The following is a 20,472-nucleotide window of genomic DNA, read 5'->3' on the forward strand; positions in this document are numbered from 1 at the left end:
ACCCTGTCTTTCCCTTGCCTACAACTCTCCATGGTTCCCCACTGTCTTGGTCAACTCAGCCAGCCTTTAGAATAGAATCTTTGGTGCTCTGGCCCCTGCCAACCTCTCACAAGTCCCCTTGAATGCATAACAGCCAGTTTTTATGGACCCTAGAAAGCCAGGCCCACTCTGACCTCTGGACTTTCCATCTACCTTGCTCCGCTAACTCAGCCTTCAGGTCTCAGCTCACACACCCTTTCCTTGGAGCCCATGCGCTTCCTGGCTGGGTCAGGAAGCTCCTCTTCATTGTTGCCTTGTCCAACACAGCCCACCACTGCCCAGGCATTGGTCATAGCCCGGTCATTCTGGGTCATTCTGGCCTCTGCGCCTCACACTGGAGCCTTAGCCACTCTAGTTTCTCTCCTTGGGTCCACGTGAGATGGAATTATTTCAGCAGCTGGTCATTTCTGCAACCCTCACTTGTCCCAACATGTATAACAGGTAGGTAGGTCATGAGACGGAGGTGGGAAAGTGGGCTGCCACATCCATTTCCTTTCCCCATCAAAATGAGGTAGTCAAGCACTCCCAGCTCCCAAGACACCTGTGGGTGGTATTTACTCAGGCCACTGAGCTAGCTTAGTGGCTTCTGAACCTGAGAATACCTGGACACTCACAGCAGAGCTGACTTTTCCTAGGACTAAAGTTAAATAATATGAAGGATCACAATAGCCTGACAGAAAGAGGGGTCTGCTGTCCTATCCCATGCTGAGGATCTCACTGGGAATACCAAGGCTAGAGAGAACTTTCCTCACAGCAGGATTTGCATCAAGGTGGAGCTTAAGTGTGACATTCAAGGCCCTGTTCCTGAGACATCCCACTGGGGAGAGGGAGGAAATGGGCAAAGAGCTAGCCTAACAGACCAAAGAAGGGAGGCGACAGTGATGGTAGAGGGTGGCATCCAGGATAACATCCAAGTAGGTGGGCTCAGATGCTCTATTCCTGTATTCCACATTGAGAAAACGCAGGCCAAGGGTTTTTTTCTTTTGCTACCAGGGATCAAACTTGGGACCTTGCACTTGCAAGGCAGGCGGCGGAACCATTGAGCTAAATCCCCGGCCCAAGCCAAGGTTTGATCTGAAGGCCACAGACCTGAGTCAAAACACTGAGAAGCTCAGAATCAAATCTATACCTCACCCCCTTTCACAGTGGCCCCGTAGCTTGAATGATGTTAAGAATATGACTGTGCAAATCATCTCAGGGAGCAGCACAGAGATCAATGGCAAAACCAAACGTCACCGTCTTCTATACAATGAGGAGCTACAAATAGCTGTAGGCAAGGAAGGGTGATGTAGTAGACAGGTTTCAGATAGATCCCCTGGCTGCCATTCAGAGGACAGATCAGAGGGGAAGTTGATGCTGGAGGTAACCAGCAAGGGAAGAACCCAGTTGAAGCTGTCTGGAGGAACCCCCAAAAGCTGTCTTGTATTCTTGCTCTCCTCCATCAACTGTTCTCTGGTTTCTGTTGCTGCTCAAAGATCATTTACTTGAAGCCCTCAGTCCACAACAGGAAAACAAGAACCCTGAGGAACTGCTCCAGTTCAGCAGAAGTCAGTAGACTGGCTAGCAATCCAGCTTGCTACCTGGTTCCAAAGCCAGAATAATAGTAGGAATGGTAATGACACATCATAGTGAACTCCTGACAGAGACAACTTTCCAAATACCGTTTATTTCACTAAAATCTGGAGAGGAGCAGGTAAAAGGAATGCCAATGTCTGGGACACCAAGTCTAGGAGTGCACGTTGACGACAGCAACGTATAGGGCCAAGGTGCTGAGGGCCAGCAGCCCTGTTACCACTGCTCGGGCCAGCAGTGCTGTCCAGCTGCCCAGGGAGCAGAGGTGGACGAAGGTCCTGTGGGGAAACATCACAGTGAGGGAAGGAGAATAGAAAACCCACCCCTGTTTGGACCCAGCCACACACAACCCACCCAACTCACTCCATGACAAAGGCCTTGTAGACACTAAGGAATATCAACAGGAGGACAGCTGGCCGGAAAGTGTGGTACAGGTCATAGCGAGTTATCATCCAGACCTGGGTGGACGCAACAATGTAATGAACCTGGAGGGAGAGAGGGAAGAAGTTGGGGTTGAGCCTTGGGAAGAAATATGGTCACCAGCAAAGAGTCAGGGAAAGCAGGACCGCATACCAGACTGATGTTGGAGTCAATGCTCATCTGGATGTATTTCCAGTCAAACTCAATGCCTCGGGCTCCAACCCAGAGGGGGATGCAGCTGAGGAAGGCAAAGGGATGGATTCTCCAGTATCTAGACACCCCGCGAACCCATACTCTGTGCCCCAACCCTCCGGCACCCCTGTGGAACCCAGGTGTCCTTTCTCAGGATCTGGGATCCAGTCTGCTGCACACACCGGGACATAATGAGCTCGGCGGTGGCCCAGCCCAGGGCAGCCACCATGATCTTGTACTCCCCCTTGCCGGCATTCCTGGACATGACAAGGTTTAGGCCTATCAAGTCAGCCACGTCCACGCTGGCCTTCATGAACTCCTGTGGGTCAGAGTGAAATCTGAGTAAGCACAGGGGCTGTCAGTCTCACTCCTGCACTCCCGCCCCTCCCTTGCCCCACTCACCCCGATGAAGTCATAGATGCCGCCTTCCCAGGTAGGGAAGAAAGTGGCCAAGAACAGCATCTGAGAGCAGAAGGCAGAAAGGTCATCTCAAGGTGAGGGGATAACTCACGTGGGTTTTGTGGGAAGCTAGGGTATAAGTGGAGGGCAGGATGCTGGTTTTGGGGTCCATCTGGGAGACTGTGGTAAGATCACTAAATTGGGGGAGATTAAGAAGGTAGGTTCTCTGCTCCCTGCAGGGGCTGGAAGTCACAGGGGAATCTGAATCGTGTGTAGAGGTGTTGGGGTGGCTCCCTGGGCAGTGTCAGGACCGCGCAACACCTCGGGGTTAGTTACCTGTCTTAACCATATCAAAACAAATCACCTCTTAGAGAACCTTACAAGTGACATGGTTTCACCAAAAGTGCTAAGAAAAAGTTGCTTCGAGACCTTTCCTTGAGTTCCATCTCTTCTAAGGTCTATCGTCTTAGGCAGAGGGGAGCGGTCCTTCTGCAGAGTCCCGAGAGCAGTACCACAGTGGGGGTTAGCGGCAGGGCCAGGTCCCTGGGTCTAGAGAGCCTGGGGGCCAGACACGTGGGTTCCGGGCGGCCCTCACCTTGCATAGCTGCACAAAGAGATAGGTGACCCCGGCTTGGACGCATTTCCAGAAGGCGTTGTATTCAGACCTGGAGAAGCGGGCGGTGAGGGGTCGGCCTGGACTCCGCGCCCTCTCCGCCCCGTGCCCACTCCGAACTCACAGGCCGCTGCACTTGTACGTGATGAAGTAGGGGAAGTAGGCGAGGGCGAAGCAGTTTCCGAAGTGGAACAAGGTCATGCCGCCGGCAGCCCCGTCCCACCGGCGCGGGAGTCGCGAGGGGGCGTCCCTAGGAGCAGGTCTGGGGTACCTCCGGCACTCTTGCGGGGCCGGGGCCTGACGCCCACCTGAGTGGACCGGCCCGCGCTCTGCCTTCTGGGAGCTGTAGTCCGGCCCGGGGCGTCGCGCGCGTTACGTCAGATCGTCGCCGCCCCGCCCCCTTCCCAGTGCGCTACAGTCCTGTGCTAAGTGTATTTGCACCCGGCGTCCCCCGCAGCGGGCGTACCCGTTTCCCGACGTGAACCCTGACCTGAACGCGCAGTGACTGGCACACAGACCGGGAGCAGTTGTGAATACTTGGGTTTTTATTTCGCCCGGGGAGCCGAGTGCGGGAACGGGAGTGCGAGGACTCAAAGGAGGGGCCTTCCTGCTCTACTTCTCTCGGCTGAACATGTATCGGAGGAGGTCGACCACCCGGTGACTGTAGCCATATTCGTTGTCGTAACTGCAGAGGGACGGAAAGGGGCTTCAAGGCGATCCCTCCGACCACCCCCAAGACTTCCCCCACGATCCTTTGACACCATTTTTTTTCCCTTACCAGGAAATGAGCTTCACGAACTTGTCATTGAGGGCGATGCCAGCCTTAGCATCAAGGGTGGACGAGTGGTTATCACCGACAAAGTCCGTGGAGACCACCTGGGTGTCATAGTTTCAGAGATAAGGGTGGGTAGTAGAGCAAGGACCTCCAGGAGCTTAGGCTTTTGCTCTTAGGGCACAATGTCTAATTACTTACAATATTTGATGGAGGCCTACTGTATCTGGGGACAGGGTGTGACCAAGGAACATGGGGGCTTTGCCTGTGGGGGACTCTCAAAGGGACAGGCTACACACAGGGTCGAGGATTTAGCTCAGTGGTACCACCACCTGCCTTGCAAGTGTAAGGTCCTGAGTTCGATCCCCGATACCAAAAAAAAAAAAAGGGACAGGCCACAAACACCCTAAAGTTGTACCAATTAACATCAGTTCTTGGAAATAAGATGGGTACTTGGCATGGGCCCTCATGGAGGCTGTCTTTGAGGGTGGCCATGGGACCAGGTCTCAGTGACCAGGATCTGGCAGTCTTGGGCACTCACCACAGTGTCTGAGGTGGAAGGAGTGGCAGGCACACAGGCCCTGTGGGTTTTACCCTTAGTAATGGAACACAAAAGGGTTTTTCCAGCAGTGGAGGTGATCTGGTCAGATTCTTCTAAAAGAGATCCTGCTACTTCTGAGTGGGACTGCAGGAGCCAAAGCAGGACAGAGCACCCAAGCAGGTGTGCAGAGATAGCACTTCTGATGGAGATACCTGCTCCAGGGAAGACATAGATGGTGACATCCACTCCCAGGGAAGACACCTGGCATGGCCTGGCTGTGAGCAAGTGTTGAAAAACTAGGAGTGTGTATTGAACACCTGCAGTATGCCAGGCCCTGGGAGCTACAAAACTGAAGAGATAGATCTCAGATACCTTATTTCTTGGAGTGCACGTAATAGTGTGTCTGACAGTGACTGTGAAGCAAAATTTTTGGTGAGGAAAGGGGGCACAAAAAGAATATCTTTCAAGGAGAAAGGGCAGGGGTTGAAATAAGAGACTTGGAGGAACTGAGGGCAGATTTGTGGCCAGATGGGGAGAAAGTGTTCTAGACTACAGGAGCAGCAAGTGTAAAGGCCTGGAGGCAGGGAGATCTACTTCCCTAGGCAAGCAGTCTATCTTGACACACTGAGAACAGTTCCTTGGTAAGTAGAGATCACCCCACCCCCATCTTAGAGGGCTCCTCCCAAGGTGGTCTCAGCCCCTACCTCATCCTCAGTGTAGGCAAGGATGCCAGCCATGGGTCCCTTGGCTGCTTCTTTTACAGCATCCTTGATGACTGAGTAGGGGGCAGCCTGGGCTAGGCAGCAGGTGAGGTCCACAACAGATACATCTGGGGTTGGCACTCGGAACACCATTCCTGTGAACTTCCTAGAGAATCCCATAGTAGGGGTGGGAGTCAGAGCCTGCCCCTTTGCTTTGGGGCTACCTAGACATTCTGGGGTTTATCTCCCACCCTCGCCACAGCTTCCTGTCCTCATACCCTTTGAGGTCTGGGATGACTGCGCCCACAGCTTTGGCTGCCCCTGTGGAGGCTGGGATGATGTTCTGGTGGGCACCCCATCCATCTCGCCAGGCCTTTGATGGCCCATCCACTGTCTTCTGGGTGGCTGTGTAGGAATGGACTGTGGTCTTGGGAAAGGAGATGGTCAGAGTGAGGCCTTCCAGCCCTTAAGCTCCCATACCTCATTCTTCTAGGACTGGGTTGGTGGCTGAGCTGTGGAGGGTGATGGGGCCAGCACCACAGACTACATGGAGGAGAGGTGCATGCAGGCTAGGGTCCAGCCTTGCCTGAGAGTTGTACATTGTTTTAAAACCAAACACTGTCTGGGCATGGTGGTGCATGCCTTTAATTCTAGCACCGGGGAGGCTGAGGCAGTAGGATTGCTATGAGTTTGAGGGCAGCCTGGGCTACATAGTGAGTTCAAGGCTAGCCTGAACTACATAGGGAGGCCCTGTCTCAAAAAACAAAACCGAACACTAACACTGTCCACCGGTGGGCTTCCTCCAAACCATTCTCTTCCTGCTAACTCCATACACTAAGCAGGGCCTCAGAGGAGGTTGGGTTTCCCTGCTGTCCCTCCCACTGTACCCCTGAGCCCCAACTCACCATCAACCCTTGCACAATCCCAAATCGCTCATGGATGACCTTGGCGAGGGGGCCCAGGCAGTTGGTGGTACAGGACACATTGCTGAAATGGCCCACACGTGTTAAGGGCGCTGTGAGATGAGTCACAGCCTCCTTTCCACCCTCATGGTTTAGTGAGAAGTCAGGATGGGGATGAGAGGGCTCAGTGAGGGTGCCATCAGGTGGCAGAGACACTGAGGTGCAGCTAGGGGAGGCTCCCTAAGCATGTCCTCTGGACACTGTGTTTCCTCTGGAAGTCTTAACAGGTAGTTTAAAGGTATTAAGATGATGATTTTGACATGTAGGGACAGAGAAGCAGGAGCAAACTGATGTGAAAGAAGGGTCAGTGATCTAGCAGGAGTGGGGTAGGTGAGTTTTCCTTTCCCTTCACAGGCTGGCATGTCCTGGCACCACCCACACCCCTCAGGATATTGCTGCCCTGTTACCTGACAATTTTCATAGAGCCAGGGTTATATTCCTTCTCATTCACTCCCATGACAAACATTGGTGCATATGGTGAGGGTGCGCAGATGACCACACGGCGGGCACCTGCTGAGATGTGTGCCTAGCAAGGGAGCGTAGGAGTCAGGTGCTTCAAGTGTCACAGCCTCCCAGCTAGCCCTGGCCACCTCACCCCACTCACCGATGTTGCCTCTAGGGACAGGTACACACCTGTGGCCTCCACCACATAGGGGTTCCCGACCCCACTCCAGGGTGTTTCTTTGGGGTCTTTGCTGTGGAGAGTGGCAGGGCTGTGAGGAATTGCCCCTGTACAGGCCTCACCTTCACATTCATTCCATATCCTTAACCATGTGAAGACATTTCACTGCTGACCAGACACCTGCTTGGCCTGTCACAGCCTACCCCGCCATCCCATGCATACCTGGCTGCCCTAGGGGGTGCCATCCTGCCAGCTTTTCATCACTACCCCTTATGGGCCATTCTTCCTTGCCTGGTATGCCTGGATACAGACCGCTACCTCCCCAATTCAGGACACCGTTCTCAGCAGGACCATTCTTGATTGTGTTCAGTGGGGTCTGACCCTTTCAGCATAAGCTCCCCAGATGACCTTGTGCTGTGAGGCCTGGTCTGCTGCTTTCTGGTCAGCTTCACTGTGAGCCCTCCTAGACCCTCTTTACCACCAGTTCCTGCAACAGGGTGCCACTGCTAGAGGCTGAGAAGTCCCCAAAGGCAGACACCTGCATCCAGAGAGCTGGGAGAGCTGTGGTCTGAGGCAGGCATCCTTGTGGCCAGCAGTGGCTTGTCAGCAGGCAGTAGGAAAGTAAAAGAGGCTTTCTGGTCCTTGTTTTATCAGTCTACATTTTTACTTGATATTTTGACAAGTGTTTGTATCTGAAATGTATTAAACATCTATTGCTGTTTTCTACTTGGCTTTTTAGTAATCAAGCATGAAATGAACCAACTGTATGGCAGCCTTGTCCCTTAAAGAGTTTATCACAAATAACAGGGATATTTGCTTCTGTGATTATTTGTTTGCATCCATGCCATCTTCTAGACCATTTCATAATACAGGGCTGGTCTGTTTCCTTTGTTATTGATTCTGTCCCCGACCCAGGGTGGGGTGGGGGTGGGGTTCAACCGATGTTTGTGGGCCCTTTCTTTCTTTATTTTTTGTGGTATTGAAGATTGAACCCAGGGCCTTCACACTGAGCTACATCTTCAGACCTGTTTAAAAAAATTTTTTTTGAGACAGAGTTTCACTATGTAGTTCTGACTGGCCTTGAATTCACTATGTAGCTCAGGCCTCGAACTCATGGTGATCCTCTTGCCTCAGCCTCTCAAATGCTGGGATTACAGGCATGTGCCACCATATCTGGCAAATTTTTAAATTCTTGAGACAAGGTCTTACTGAGTTGCCCAGGCTGGGCTCAAACTTGTGATCCTCCTGCCTCAACCTTTCAGAATGCTGGGAGGTCTTTTTAAAACTAACCATTCTAGGCTCCCGGCTGACTCTGTGGACTGATGGAGACCAGTGCCGGAGCCTAGAGGATCCAAGAAGCACCCACCTCGCCCCCAGCTGGTGCCATAACCCTCGCCCTGTGGCAGAGCCCGGAGGACTTGGGAACAGAGTGCCCCGCCTCTAGTCCCTAGGTTCTCCACAGCACAGGGCAACAGAATTTACAACCAACAGACAGACCTAATTGAAGAAGACATCCACCCAGGAGGACAGTCTTGCTTCATGACTGAAGTGATACCCATCCACAGAGACTGGGTGAGAGACAGCCTTGAAAGAGGATTGGAGAGGGTGAGGGCTACATAGGGATCTCCTGGGATCTCCTAGGAGGCCCAGGCTCAGACCAGGAAGATCACAGGGTCTGTATTCTGTTGTGGGAGGCCAGGTTTGGTGGGAGTAACCATCAGAGGGGTTGGTCCTGAAGAAGAAAGCATTTAACCTAGAGATATGCTTGAACTCTGGAGGCGTGCCAATATCCAGCAGAAATCAGTGCTCTGAATCACTTTAGATAAAAATCAGGGGAGCCCAACTGCCTTCACTAAAATGAGAGTCCTCTTTGCTTTGGTAAAGGGTTGTTCATGAGTGGTTCCTAGGGTTTGTCAGTATCCACTTGACATTTGATACCACTGTTGCTGAATTTACTACCATGGGCACAGGGCCGAAGAATTTGCAAACCCCAGCACAAAAAACAAACCCCAAACCAGAAACAATAAAAACAAAGCAACAAAATGCTTTCAAAAACTCCCAGCTCTCCTAAAGTCAGTATAGGGGGCAATGAGGGGGAGGAAATAATAAGCTACACAGCAGATAGGTCTGAGAGAAACCAATGGAAGTAAAACAGTTCTATAAGGTGCTTGGCAAAGTTATAGAAGATATAACTAATCACATAATGACTGTAATGAAACAAATGATCAGAGTCTAGAGAAGACACAGCTAGTGAAGCTAAATAAAGAGATGTAAAACACGAATGCCCAGCATAGAAAAAAATGGGAGTCAAGAAAGATCCAAACAAATCCAGGAGATTAAGAACATGATTTAAAATCTGGGTAGCAGAAACCACCAATGCAAAGACAGAGTGTCAGACCTAGAGGACAGGGCTGGGGTCAGTGATCAATTAATGAGAGACCTTAAAAAACAGCGGAGGAATATGAAAAATGGATACAATAGCTTCTAGATGACTCAAAGAGGTCTAAAATAGCAGTAAATGGAATTAGCAAAAAATCAGAAGAGAGCTCAAAGGGCATAAACAACTTGTTCACATAAGTAATAGAAAATTTTCCAGAGATGGAAAAAATTTAATGTACAGATAAGTGAAACATATAGATCCCCAAATAACCATGATCAGAAAAAAACCCCCACTTTACACCACATAATAATTAAAATACCAGAAATACAACACAAGAAAAGAATCTTAAAGGCTGCTAGAGAAAAGCAACAAATTGGGCTGTGCGTGGTGGCAGATGCCTGTAATCCCAGCACTTGGGAGTCTGAGGCAGGAGGACTGCAGGCATGCCTGGGCTACACAGTGAGTTCAGGCCCAGCCTGAGCTACAAAGCAAGACCCTGTCTCAGACAACAAGAACAACCACAACAAAAAAAGCAATGAATCGCCTATAAAGCAAAACCTGTCAGAATTACAACCAGTTTCTCAACACAAACCTTAAAGGCAAGGAAAGGATGGAATGGAGTGTTTGAAGCTCTTAGAGAAAACAACTTCCAATCCAGACTGTTTAATCCTGCAAAATTATCTTTCAGAATTGATGGAGAAATAAGATGCTTTCATGATAAAGAAAACCTAAAGAAATTTATGATCACCAAACCAACACTCCAAAAAATTCTCAAGAATATCCTAGAGACAATGAAGCTAACGCCAAAAGGCCCATTAAAATGAATACATCAGATAGGGAGAGTAATTAAAATGGGATAGAAAGCAAAACAGTACTAGGGAATTAATACAATGACAGGAATAAGTCAATACCTATCAATTATAACTATCAATATAAATGGATTTAACTCACTAATAAAAAGATTAGCAGAAAAAAAGATTAGCAGAATAGATCAAGAAACAAAACCCAGTGGTACACTGTATACAAGAAACACTTTTAGGGCCAGGTACGTAGCTCAATGGCACCGCGCCTGCCTGGCAAGCACAAGATCTTGAGTTTGACCCCTAGTACTGGGAAAAAACAAACATTTAACACAAAAAGAAACTTATAGTCTAAAAATTAAAGGATGGAAAACAATATTCTATGCAATGGTAACCTGAAAACAAGCAAGAGTAGCTATCCTATCTTCAGACAAAGTGGATTTCAAACCAAAGCTGATCAAAAGAGGCAAAGAAGGACATTACTTTCAATCTTCCTGCCCCAGTCTCCCTAGTAGCTGGAATTATGGGCACATGTCCCTGCCTGCCTCAGTATACAATTAGACTGGGAGTATAGCTCAGCAGAAGAGTGCTTGTCTAGCATGAGCAAGGCCTTGGCTTTTGGCTTTAATCCCCAGCACTGCAAGAAACAAAACAAAACAAAATAATTAAGGCATTATTGCTTTAAAAAATGCTACTGGGTGTCTAGTTCCAGCTACTTGGAAGGCTGAAGCAGAAGGATCATTTGAGCCCAAGGGTTTGAAACCAATCTAGGCATCATCGCAAGATCCCATTTCTTAACAAACAAACACACAAACAAAACTAACAATGCTAAGGGTTATATGAGCTGTTGGAAAATGGTATCAATAGACTTGGTCAATGCAGGGTTACCACAAAGCTTCAACTGTAAAAAAATGCAGTGTATGTGAAGCACAGTAAAGGAAAGCACGATGAAGTGAGATTTGCCTGTATTCAAGTGAATTTTTTTTTGTACTGTGGATCAAACTCAGGACCTTCTGCTTGCGAGGCAGTCGGTGGCACCACTGAGCCCAATCCCTGGCCCAGTGCTGCCTCTTCAAGTTCCTTCTGCTCCTCAGTCTTTAAGAAACCACCGAATAATATCTTCTCACAGCACCCTGTTTCTTTCTTTGTCGCTTTTCCTGTAATGTGTCACAATCAAGTTGTTGGTTACTGGCGCCATATCTCCACCATGGGCTCCAAACCTGCCATAGGACGTGTACCCTGACCTATTTTGTTCACCACTGTGCCTCCAGTGCCCAGTACAGGGTCTGGCACAAAGCAGACTTTCAGTAAACGTTTGTGAAAGATCAGGTAGACAATGGCATCTTCCTCTAAACCCTGATGTGGGGGCTTGTTTTAACATCAGTGACTCACAGGTAAGCACCCTCGCTTGTAGGGCCAGTTGACAAGCAGCTGTGACCAAGATTTAGGGGTGTGAGAATTTGCGCCATAGGTGACACCATCCCAGAGAGAAAAGTGGAAGTATAAAGTCACAGAATGTCATAACCTCTTCTTTCCCCAAACCTCTATGGAAACTCAGTTTGCCAAGTACCTGCCAGGGACAGGAATTGCTGAAGCTTTCCTGCCTGGATGGTCTGGGAGAAGTGGGGCTGAAAATAATCTGGGGAAAAATGAAGTGATTTCGATGAACCAAGGCCAAAAATCCAGATGGCTAATCAAACAAAGGGGAACAGATTTTAACATGCACAATCAAGGAGGAAAAAACAACACAAACAAAACCAGGCATGAGAAGGGATTGATTTTATACAACTTTGCAATAGCATATTTGAAATTTTAGATGCAATTGAAAATTCTTTTTCAAAAATTTAAATGATCAGGTTGGGCATGGTGGTATATACCTGTAATTCCAGTAGTCTGGAAGCTGAGGCAGGAGGATCTCAAATTCAAGCCCAATCATGGTAATTTAGTGAGGTCCTGCCTCAAAAAAAAAAAAATTTTTTTTTAAAGGGACAGTGTAAAGGCCTTGGATTCAGGGCTGGGGATTTAGCTCAGTGGTGCTGCCACCTGCCTTGAAAGTGCAAGGTCCTGAGTTTGATCCAGTACCAAAAAAGAAAAGGCCTTGGATTCAATCCTCCACCTCACCCCTAATCAAAACTGATGTTAAGGGGCCAGGGGTTTAGCTCAGTGGTTTTGCTGCCTGCTGCGCAAGCGCAAGGACCCGAGTTTGATCTCTGGTACCAAAAAAAAAAAAAAACCCAACCCCCCCCCCCGATGTTAAGAAGAAACAGACCAGCCCAATAACAAGAAGAGAAATAGATTATGATATGTCCTCCCCAAGAGTGGTTCAGATCCACATAATTTTATGGGTAGCCCTGCCAAAGCACTGGGAGCAAATATTCACCATTCTATATGAACCACAGTGATCTTAACTAGAGCTGGGAAGCCCAGTGACCCCTGCTATTCGAAGAGAGCTCTGGGTAGGGCACTTGCTGTGAGGCTGTTTGCTGGACAAACCATCATACGTACATACGTACCCTGCACCTGCTCTGGAGCTCCTTGAGGACAGCCATGGTGGCCCAGCTACTGAAACTTCCTCCATTCACTCTAGCAAAACAGTGCAGCCAAGTTACCAAAAGCAGCCAAGGCCCATGACACAAGATGGGATAATTCCAGGCCAATGTCAGTTCTAGCGACAGATGCCAATGTCCTGAATCACACAGTAGCAAAGGGGAACAGAAGGACTTGAGAGAGAGGGATTGGGGGTGACAGGAGAGGGAGGAAGGCAGAGAGGATGGAAAAGAAAAGATGGAATGTGTTTCAAAAGGAGAACCCCTGCTTCTCAACTTGGTGCAGGTCAGAACCCTGAAGCTCATCACCCGCTCTTCCTTGCCTGGCCACCTCTTGGACTGGGACACTCCATGATTTAGGGACAAGATAGGAGAGCCACACCTAGGGTTGCCCAGGGATCTGCCTTGGTCACAGGAGCATGAAACCGAGAAATAGATCTGATGAGCTCATGCTTGGAGAGGTGGCCCAATTAGTCACCTCTATCTGCAGAGCTCAGAGAAGGTCTCTGGCCTGGGATGCCTGGTTCTGGGTGGAGCCAACTGTCCAGGATCTGGGGCGGAACCTTGGGTCATCCGAGGAGAGTGAGCCTGGTGCCCTGGTTTGGGCAAAGCCTGAAAACAAGTGCAGATCCTTGCCACACCTGGGCACCCACACGCATAACTCCGCCACCCCCACCAGCTCACACCCTGCACATTCCTTTGTGCCTGGCCTTCCCACCAACAACCCATTTCCACTCCTGGTATCAAACCCCATATGTCTTTCACCCCATGCACAAAACTGTTCCCATCCACTGGCTCCATCCAAACTAGCTCCCCAGTAGACACGCTGCTGTAGACTTAGCAGCCACCACTTGCCCTTCCTTCCAGTGTCCCTCTTCAGCCACAGACCAAACTCCCATCTGTTTTCCCCTCCAACCTGAGCCAATAAGTCAACACTTGGGGCTTCAGATCAGGATTTGTGAGGCCCCAGGGGAGGAGAGCAGGAAGGAAGAGCTCCTAACCCCAACCCTCCTGCTAGCCGACCGCTCCTGCTGCCCCAGGGCCCTGGCTCCTCCCTGTGGCTGCCTCAACTGGATTTTCAGGAGACACTGCCTCTCAGCTCATGGCAATCACCCTCAGCCCTTGCCCAAGGGCTGGGAGGCAAGAGGACTGGGTTCCATGATGACAATGTGATCCTGACTCTAACCCTCCACATGGGACTCTGCTGCTGTGGGGATCCAGGCTCCCTTCCCTCCAGCACACCATGAGACTGAGGCTCAGGCTTGGACTCTCTTCCTTTGGCTTCTTCTAACTCTCTCATGTGTTCCATCTATAACTATTCACTGAGCCCCACACAATGTTCTAGAATCTAGGGATATAGCAGTGACCCACACAGATAAAGGCCCTGTCCTCTGGAAGTTTATAATTGGGAGGTGAGACACAATAAGAAATAAAGATGATTTTAGATCATTATACATGCTGTAGGAACAAATGGATGATATTTGTTTGTTTTTTGTCTGTTTTTGTTTTTGTTTTGTTTGGTACCGGGGATCAAACTCTGGTCCTTGAGCTTGCACAGCAGGTGGCAAAACCACTGAGCTAAATCCCCGGCCCAACAAATGGATGATATTATAGAGGGGAACTATTACCATGTTGATCTCAGGGGTGCTCAGGGAGGGATTTCTGAGAAGGTGATATTTGAACCTAGTACAGAATAGGGAGGAGTCTGTCATGTGAGGCTCTGTTTTTTTTTTGTTTTGTTTTGTTTTTTGGTACTGGGGATTGAACTCAGGTCCTTGCACTTTCGAGGCAGGCAGTGGAACTACTGAGATAAATCCCCGGCCCTGGCTTCTGAATTCTAAGCAGAGACAAGGACAAGTGCAAAGGCAATGGAGCAGTAATTTGTGTAGTGTGGTTGAGGAACTGATATGATGCCTGTGTGGCTAGAGCACAGTACCTGAAAATGGGAGTGGGGGTCCACAAGAGCAAGGTCTGATGACTCCCCCAATTCTCCTGGAGCTCTTCCCTCCCTCTGACCATTCCTCCCAACTTTCCAGACTCTCATTGCTGGGGAAAGTGGAGCTAAGGTCTCTCAGAGGAGTAATAGGGCTGCAGGATCACAGGGTCCCAGGTATGGCAGGTGGTTGGAGGTGGGTTTGTAAAAGAGGAGGCTTAGACCTTGGGTCAGGAATGAAAAGAGGAGGTGGTGGCAGGCAGACACCCTCCTCTCGGGTAGAGGGCCTCAGAGGGGCAAGGAGCAAAGATGCTAGGGCTCTTCTCTATGCATGACTCACCCTCTCTTCTTTCTCTTCATTGCCCAACACCAAATCTCCCTGAGAAATACCTCCTTGACTGGTGACCAAGTCACTGCCTCACAGGAGGAGATGAGTCATGAGGGGTGGAGAAGAGGGCGGGAAGGGGGAGGATAAATAGCAGTCTTGCTTCCCAGGCTCCTCTCTGCATTCTCCCCATTTTCCCAACAACATGCATCCTGCCAGTTTACTCAGCTCTTGCTGCCTCCTCCTGCTGCTGGGGGCCCTGCCTGGATGGGCAACCAAAGATGATCCTATTGAGAAGGTCATTGAAGGGATCAACCGAGGTCTGAGCAATGCAGAGAGAGAAGTGGGCAAGGCCCTGGAAGGCATCAATAATGGAATCACTCAAGCTGGAAGGGAAGTGGAGAAAGTTTTCAATGGACTTAGCAACATGGGGAGCCAGGCCGGCAAGGAGGTGGAAAAGGGGATCAACCACGGCTTGGACAAGGTAGCCCATGGGATCAACAATGGCATCGGACACACAGGAAAGGAAGCAGAGAAACTTGTCCATGGGGTCAACCACGCGTCTGGACAGGTTGGGAAGGAGGCAGACAAAATCTATCATGGGGTGCATTCTGGGGTCAACCACGCGGGAAGTGAAGCAGCGAGGTTTGGTCAGGGAGCCCACCATGCTGCAGGGCAGGTTGTGAAGGAAGGAGAGAAATTTGGTCAAGGGGTCCACCATGCTTTTGATCAGGCTGGAAAGGAGGCACATAAGTTTGGTCAAGGAGCCCACCATGCTTTTGGTCAGGCTGGGAAGGAGGCACATAAGTTTGGTCAAGGAGCCCATCATGCTTTTGGTCAGGCTGAGAAAGAGGCACATAAGTTTGGTCAAGGAGCCCATCATACTTTTGGTCAGGCTGAGAAAGAGGCACATAAGTTTGGTCAAGGAGCCCATCATGCTTTTGGTCAGGCTGAGAAAGAGGCACATAAGTTTGGTCAAGGAGCCCATCATACTTTTGGTCAGGCTGAGAAAGAGGCACATAAGTTTGGTCAAGGAGCCCATCATACTTTTGGTCAGGCTGAGAAAGAGGCAGAGAAGATTGGCCAAGGGGCCCACCATGCTTTTGGGCAGGCTGGGAAGGGGGGAGAGAAGTTTGGTCAAGGGGTCCACCATGCTTTTGGTCAGACTGAAAAGGAAGCACATAAGTTTGGTCAAGGGACCCACCATACTTTTGGTCAGGCTGGGAAAGAGGCAGAGAATATTGGTCAAGGAGCCCATCATGCTTTTGGTCAGGCTGGGAAGGCGGGAGAGAAGTTCGTTCAAGGAGCCCATCATGCTTTTGGTCAGGCTGGGAAGGAGGCAGAGAATTTTGGGCAGGGGATTCACCACTCTGTAGGTCAGGCTGGGAAGGAGGGAGAGAAGTTCATTCAAGGAGCCTACTATGCTTTTGGGCAGGCTGGGAAAGATGGAGGGAAGTTAGGTCAAGGGGTCCACTATGTTGCAGGTCAGGCTGGGAATGAGGCAGAGAACTTTGGTCAGGGAGTTCACCTTGCTGCAGGTCAGGGTGGCAAAGAGGGAGAGAAGTTTGTCCAGGGGCTCCACCATGCTGTGAGTCAGGCTGGGAATGAAGCAGAAAAATTTGGTCAAAGAGCTCAACATGCTTTTGGTCAAGCTGGGAAGGAGGCAGAGAACTTTGGTCAAGGAGTCTATTATGCTGCAGATCAGGCTGGCAAGGAGGCAGAGAAGTTTGCTCAAGGGGTCCACTATGCTGCAGGTCATGCTGGGAAGGAGGGAGAGAAGTTTGGCCAGGGGATCCACCATGGTGTGAGTCAGGCTGGGAATGAGGCAGAGACGTTTGGTCAAGGAGCCCACCATACTTTTGGTCAGGCTGGGAAGGAGGCAGAGAAGTTTGGTCAAGGGGCCCACCATGCTTTTGGTCAGGCTGGGAAAGCAGGAGAAAAAATAATCCAAGGGGCCCAACCTGAGCTTAGCCATGCTGCAAAGGAGGCACAACAGTTTGGCCATGATACTCAGTATGTTACAGGGAAGGCTGGGAAAGAGGGAGGCAAGGTAATCCATGGTATCCAACCTGGGGTCAACCAGGCTGGGAAGGAGGTAGAGCACTTTGGCCAGGGAGTTCACCATGCCGTTGAACAGGCCGGAAAGGAGGCGGACAAAGTGGCCCAAGGGGTCCATGCTGGGGTCAACCAGGCCGGGAAGGAGGCAGAGAAATATGGCCAAGCGGTCAACTATGCTGCGGGCCAGGCTGGAAAGGAGGCGGAGAAACCTGGCCAAGGTGTCCACCATGCTGCTGGCCAGGCCGGGAAGGATGTGGACAGGTTGCAGCAGGATGTTCATAATGGGGTCAACCAAGCCAGCAAGGAGGCCACCCGGCTGCTGAATGTAGGTGAACAGGGGTGGGGAAACTGGGGAGAAGGGGTGGGTGGGAGAGGTCAAACCCTTGGCATATTTGGGCAGCCCATGTAGTCTTCATTGGTCAAAGAAGCTTGGGAACCCATATAACTGTGTTCCCCTTCTCCCTTCTCATACTAAGGACCTAGTAAGTAGGTCAGCTAAATTAAGCTCTCTTACCTGCGAAGCCTACCTCAGATGTGTGGAAGGGACCCAGTCCCACCTTTAGGAAACTGTCCTTCTACTGAAGGGATCTAAAGTGAACAACATGTAGTCTTTCTTAGAAACAGGAAACAGTTCTCAAATCAGATCTCTCAACTGCAGACAGAATGACTGTTGAGAAAAACCAGAGTATAAGAGTGAGCATGAGGAACTGCATTTGGAGATAAGCTCCTTTGTGCTTAATCTTTGTAACAATCCTCTAAGGTGGATGGGATGAGGATGCTGACTCCCTGATGCTCAGATAAGGAAAGCGAGGCTAAGGGGATTTGTTAAGGTCATGTGGCGAGTGCTTAGTTGGAGAATTATAGGTTATGGTTCTTCCTCTTCCTCTACAGCTGATCAAGAGAGGCCTTCTGAAGGCTTTCTCTTTCTCATTTATACAGGGGAAACATATTAGTGGCTAGGAGAGCAGTCCCATCCACAAAGCAACAGGCATTAAGGAGGGAGCTTGGGGGATAGCAGAAGGCTATCCCTCAGTTCCCCATTTTCCAGTCTCCAAGAGCAGTCATTGGATTAGCACATTGTGACAATACCTTGAGGACTGGCCCAGGCCTCAAAGCTCAGAGCCACATCTTCTGGCAGGCAGGGAGCCAGAGAGGGGTGGGTGGGGAGGAAGTGCCAGTGTAGAAAGAGGCCCCTGAGTCAGACCACTTGAGTGGAGGCTGGGGAAGGTGGTTTGAGGTGGGACTTGAGACAACAAGAGCAACTGGGGTTGGAGTGCAGCTGGGGTGACACTGCTGAGTGATGGGGTGAGGTCAAGGAGAGGGATAAGGGTGAGGTACGGTTGAGGCTAGACTGTGTAGAAGGGTTGATTTGAGGTTAGGGCTGAGGGTAAACCATAGTCCTGGTATTTGCACTGACCTTCTGGGTTTCCCTTCCCATCAGGCCCCTCAGTGATTGGGAGTACTTCCCCGATGCCCAAGTAAAAGGGGTTCACAAAAGGCCAGGCAACAGGAGGCAGGCATCCTTCCCATCTCACACATCTCCTCCAGCAATGTGGACTTTGGGTATTCTCTGTGGACAGAAAGTGAGGATGCAGAGTCAGCCTGTGCCTTCCACCCCACCACCCCCAACCACCCCAAAGGGGAGCAAGACACTGGGTAAGAGGAACCTAGAGGCCCTTGAGGCCAGACGGGGTGGTAATGACTGTCTGGGCTTTGTCCACAGGGCTCTCAATACAGCGGGCATACCGGCCAGCACGGAGGAATCGCAACCACCCCATTAGCATCTGGAGTAAGTCTTCCGGGCATAGTGTGGACCTGGTTGGGGGGTGGAGGTCACTTGGAGTGGATGGTGGTGGGGTGGGAGCTGGCGAGTGACCTTTTCTCCTTGAATTCCAGGCCTCGGTCAACAAGCCTTTCATCAACTTTTTGGGTCTGTGGAGGGTAGGTGCCTGTACGGTTTCTACTTTCTGCTCTTTGTCCTGAGAGATGGTCTTCCATCCCTTTCCCATGGCTTGTGTGGAGACAGCTTCCCTTTGGACAGACTCGGTCTCTGCAGAGACATCCAAGCTGTTCTGGCTGGCTCCTCCCTTGCATCACCTGCTCTGGCCTTCAGCTCTTGGGTTCGCTCCATTCCCACGGAGGCAAACACAGCTGGTAGAAACAACCTTCAGGGCACTGGAGCATCTAGGAGTCAGAGAGGGAGGGACTGCTGAAGCCATCTCTCCTTGGATTCCCAGTAGCTGGCTGGCTTCCCTCCCTTTCTATCCTCCTGGGAACAGCTCGTAAACCCACCCCTGCTGCCTTGTGTCAGTGTGCTGGGCAGTGGGTGCTCAGACCTCTGTCTTTTCCCTGGTTGAGAGGGCAAGTTTCCTGGGGAATCCTGGTCTTCACTCTGGGCCCATAGTCCTGTCTCTACCTTTGTACTTAGTACATCTACAGCATGAGATGGGGACTCAGGGCTCAGGGCATGTGAGTCCCATTCTGGCCCGGGCTACAGGGGTGGCAGAGGGTCCTCAGAGGCAAAATGGGCAAGAGCTCCTTGCTTTCCATAGAGACTCCAGCCCTTCTAACTGGGAGGGCTGGCTCCTTATTCTCCCCAAATGAGGTGCCACCCTTCTGAAACTAGAACACAAACAGTTCCTGGGCCAGAGTAGCCAGTCTCCTTCTCACTTCTTGAATGGGCTTGGGTCTGGAGTTCCTCATGGCTGTGCACTCTTCATTCACTCCCTCTCTCCTCTCTTCCAGAGCGTCGCCAACATCATGCCCTGAACTGATACCCTGGCACACTGACGTTCCTGTTGTCATACCAGCTGAAATGACCTGAGGAACTAGGGGTGGGGGAGAGGTTCCCGGAGTCCCTTAAAAGGCTGTACTGAGATTTATGAATAAATATGACCTGTTCTCTTCTCTCATCATGGTCCACTGTGCTCCATAAAGAGGGATAAGAGTGGAGGAAGTGGGGGCTTCTATGTTCTCTTCTTGTTCTCTGCTGAAGGAGCTGGGGTCTGCTGCACAGGATGGATCAAGGTGGAGATTTCAAGCTGATCAGCTCTAAGAGGGCAGTTCAGGGGACAAGGCACACTTTTCCAGTGTGCAAAGTTTGTGCTCAGCATTGGGAAGAGCACTCATGCAGGAAAAGCCACTGCTGGTCAGTGGCGGGGACATAGGGCACCAGGGAGAGAATGGGGGCACCTAGGTGGAGACCAAGAGGGTAGCATTCTCATTCGGGGGCGTGGCGCCCAAAGAATAATAGTAGCTTGTTTTTATTGTGTAATGAAGATGCGCTGGATGCTTTAAATGAATGGCATAATTGAATCCTCCCAACCACTCAGTTAGGTAAGAGGTACTGTTACTGGCCTCATTTTATAGGAAGGCACGTGGAGGCTTGCAGGGCTGGGAAATGAGACCAAGTTTGCATGAGCAGTATGGAGAGGAAGAGAACTATGAATGCTATTCTGTTTGGCATCATAGGGATAAGGAGAGAGGACAGAGACACATAGGAGAGCCCTTGAGGAAGGGGAGGAAGGCAGAAGGCTCACGCAGGAGGAGACACACTGGTGACAGGAGGGCCGCTTCACCAGTGACTGAATGGAGACA

The 20,472-nt window shown here is 50.4% G+C and overlaps 3 protein-coding genes across 15 annotated transcripts; 1 reads left to right on the plus strand and 2 right to left on the minus strand.

Moving 5' to 3' along the window:
* Positions 1–1,686: 1,686 nt before the first annotated feature.
* Positions 1,687–3,582, minus strand: Tmem147 (transmembrane protein 147). 3 transcript variants are annotated; one of them, XM_087191044.1, is made up of 7 exons: positions 3,360–3,582; positions 3,052–3,287; positions 2,626–2,685; positions 2,406–2,542; positions 2,185–2,269; positions 1,975–2,096; positions 1,687–1,889 (listed from the first exon to the last, which is right to left on the minus strand). In XM_087191044.1, exons 3-7 carry the CDS (start codon positions 2,683–2,685, stop codon positions 1,766–1,768), a joined length of 528 nt encoding a protein of 175 aa, XP_087047170.1. In that variant the 5' UTR covers positions 3,052–3,287; positions 3,360–3,582; the 3' UTR covers positions 1,687–1,765. The 3 variants fall into 3 exon arrangements, with proteins under 3 accessions (XP_087047170.1, XP_004858873.1, XP_004858874.1); XM_004858816.4 differs by having other exon boundaries at positions 3,218–3,287; positions 3,360–3,579; XM_004858817.4 differs by having other exon boundaries at positions 3,052–3,226; positions 3,360–3,572.
* Positions 3,583–3,726: 144 nt separating this feature from the next.
* On the minus strand, positions 3,727–7,044 carry Gapdhs (glyceraldehyde-3-phosphate dehydrogenase, spermatogenic). The gene is made up of 8 exons (XM_087190847.1): positions 7,037–7,044; positions 6,816–6,924; positions 6,619–6,737; positions 6,155–6,236; positions 5,528–5,676; positions 5,253–5,415; positions 4,014–4,111; positions 3,727–3,920 (listed from the first exon to the last, which is right to left on the minus strand). Exons 1-8 carry the CDS (start codon positions 7,042–7,044, stop codon positions 3,848–3,850), a joined length of 801 nt encoding a protein of 266 aa, XP_087046973.1. The 3' UTR covers positions 3,727–3,847.
* A 7,928-nt stretch (positions 7,045–14,972) lies between these two features.
* Positions 14,973–19,787, plus strand: Sbsn (suprabasin). 11 transcript variants are annotated; one of them, XM_021239699.2, is made up of 5 exons: positions 14,975–15,388; positions 16,955–17,200; positions 18,599–18,664; positions 18,772–18,816; positions 19,621–19,787. In XM_021239699.2, the coding sequence occupies exons 1-5, from the start codon at positions 15,023–15,025 to the stop codon at positions 19,642–19,644; spliced, it is 747 nt and encodes a 248-aa protein (XP_021095358.1). In that variant the 5' UTR covers positions 14,975–15,022; the 3' UTR covers positions 19,645–19,787. The 11 variants fall into 11 exon arrangements, with proteins under 11 accessions (XP_087047177.1, XP_087047171.1, XP_087047172.1 ...); XM_021239700.2 differs by having other exon boundaries at positions 14,975–15,301; XM_087191051.1 differs by having other exon boundaries at positions 14,973–17,204.
* Positions 19,788–20,472: the final 685 nt, after the last annotated feature.

The sequence above is a fragment of the Heterocephalus glaber genome, unplaced genomic scaffold (assembly GCF_053883595.1).
Source record: "Heterocephalus glaber isolate CG9 unplaced genomic scaffold, H.glaber_assembly_v1.0 deba00001561, whole genome shotgun sequence".
Classification (NCBI taxonomy): domain Eukaryota; kingdom Metazoa; phylum Chordata; class Mammalia; order Rodentia; family Bathyergidae; genus Heterocephalus; species Heterocephalus glaber.

Excerpts from the sequence above, each read along its gene's own strand:
- Tmem147 (XM_004858816.4), bottom strand. The coding sequence starts at position 3,436 with ATGACCTTGTTCCACTTCGGAAACTGCTTCGCCCTCGCCTACTTCCCC. Across the intron at positions 2,686-3,217 it reads TCTTTGTGCAGCTATGCAAG|ATGCTGTTCTTGGCCACTTT; the intron begins GTGAGGGCCGCC and ends TTCTGCTCTCAG. Across the intron at positions 1,890-1,974 it reads TACAAGGCCTTTGTCATGGA|GACCTTCGTCCACCTCTGCT; the intron begins GTGAGTTGGGTG and ends GTTTCCCCACAG.
- Gapdhs (XM_087190847.1), bottom strand. Across the intron at positions 6,738-6,815 it reads TGTCCCTAGAGGCAACATCG|GCACACATCTCAGCAGGTGC; the intron begins GTGAGTGGGGTG and ends CTCCCTTGCTAG. Across the intron at positions 5,677-6,154 it reads GGATTGTGCAAGGGTTGATG|ACCACAGTCCATTCCTACAC; the intron begins GTGAGTTGGGGC and ends TCCTTTCCCAAG.
- Sbsn (XM_087191051.1), top strand. The coding sequence starts at position 15,023 with ATGCATCCTGCCAGTTTACTCAGCTCTTGCTGCCTCCTCCTGCTGCTG. Across the intron at positions 17,205-18,598 it reads CACCCGGCTGCTGAATGTAG|GGCTCTCAATACAGCGGGCA; the intron begins GTGAACAGGGGT and ends CTTTGTCCACAG. Across the intron at positions 18,665-18,771 it reads CCACCCCATTAGCATCTGGA|GCCTCGGTCAACAAGCCTTT; the intron begins GTAAGTCTTCCG and ends CTTGAATTCCAG.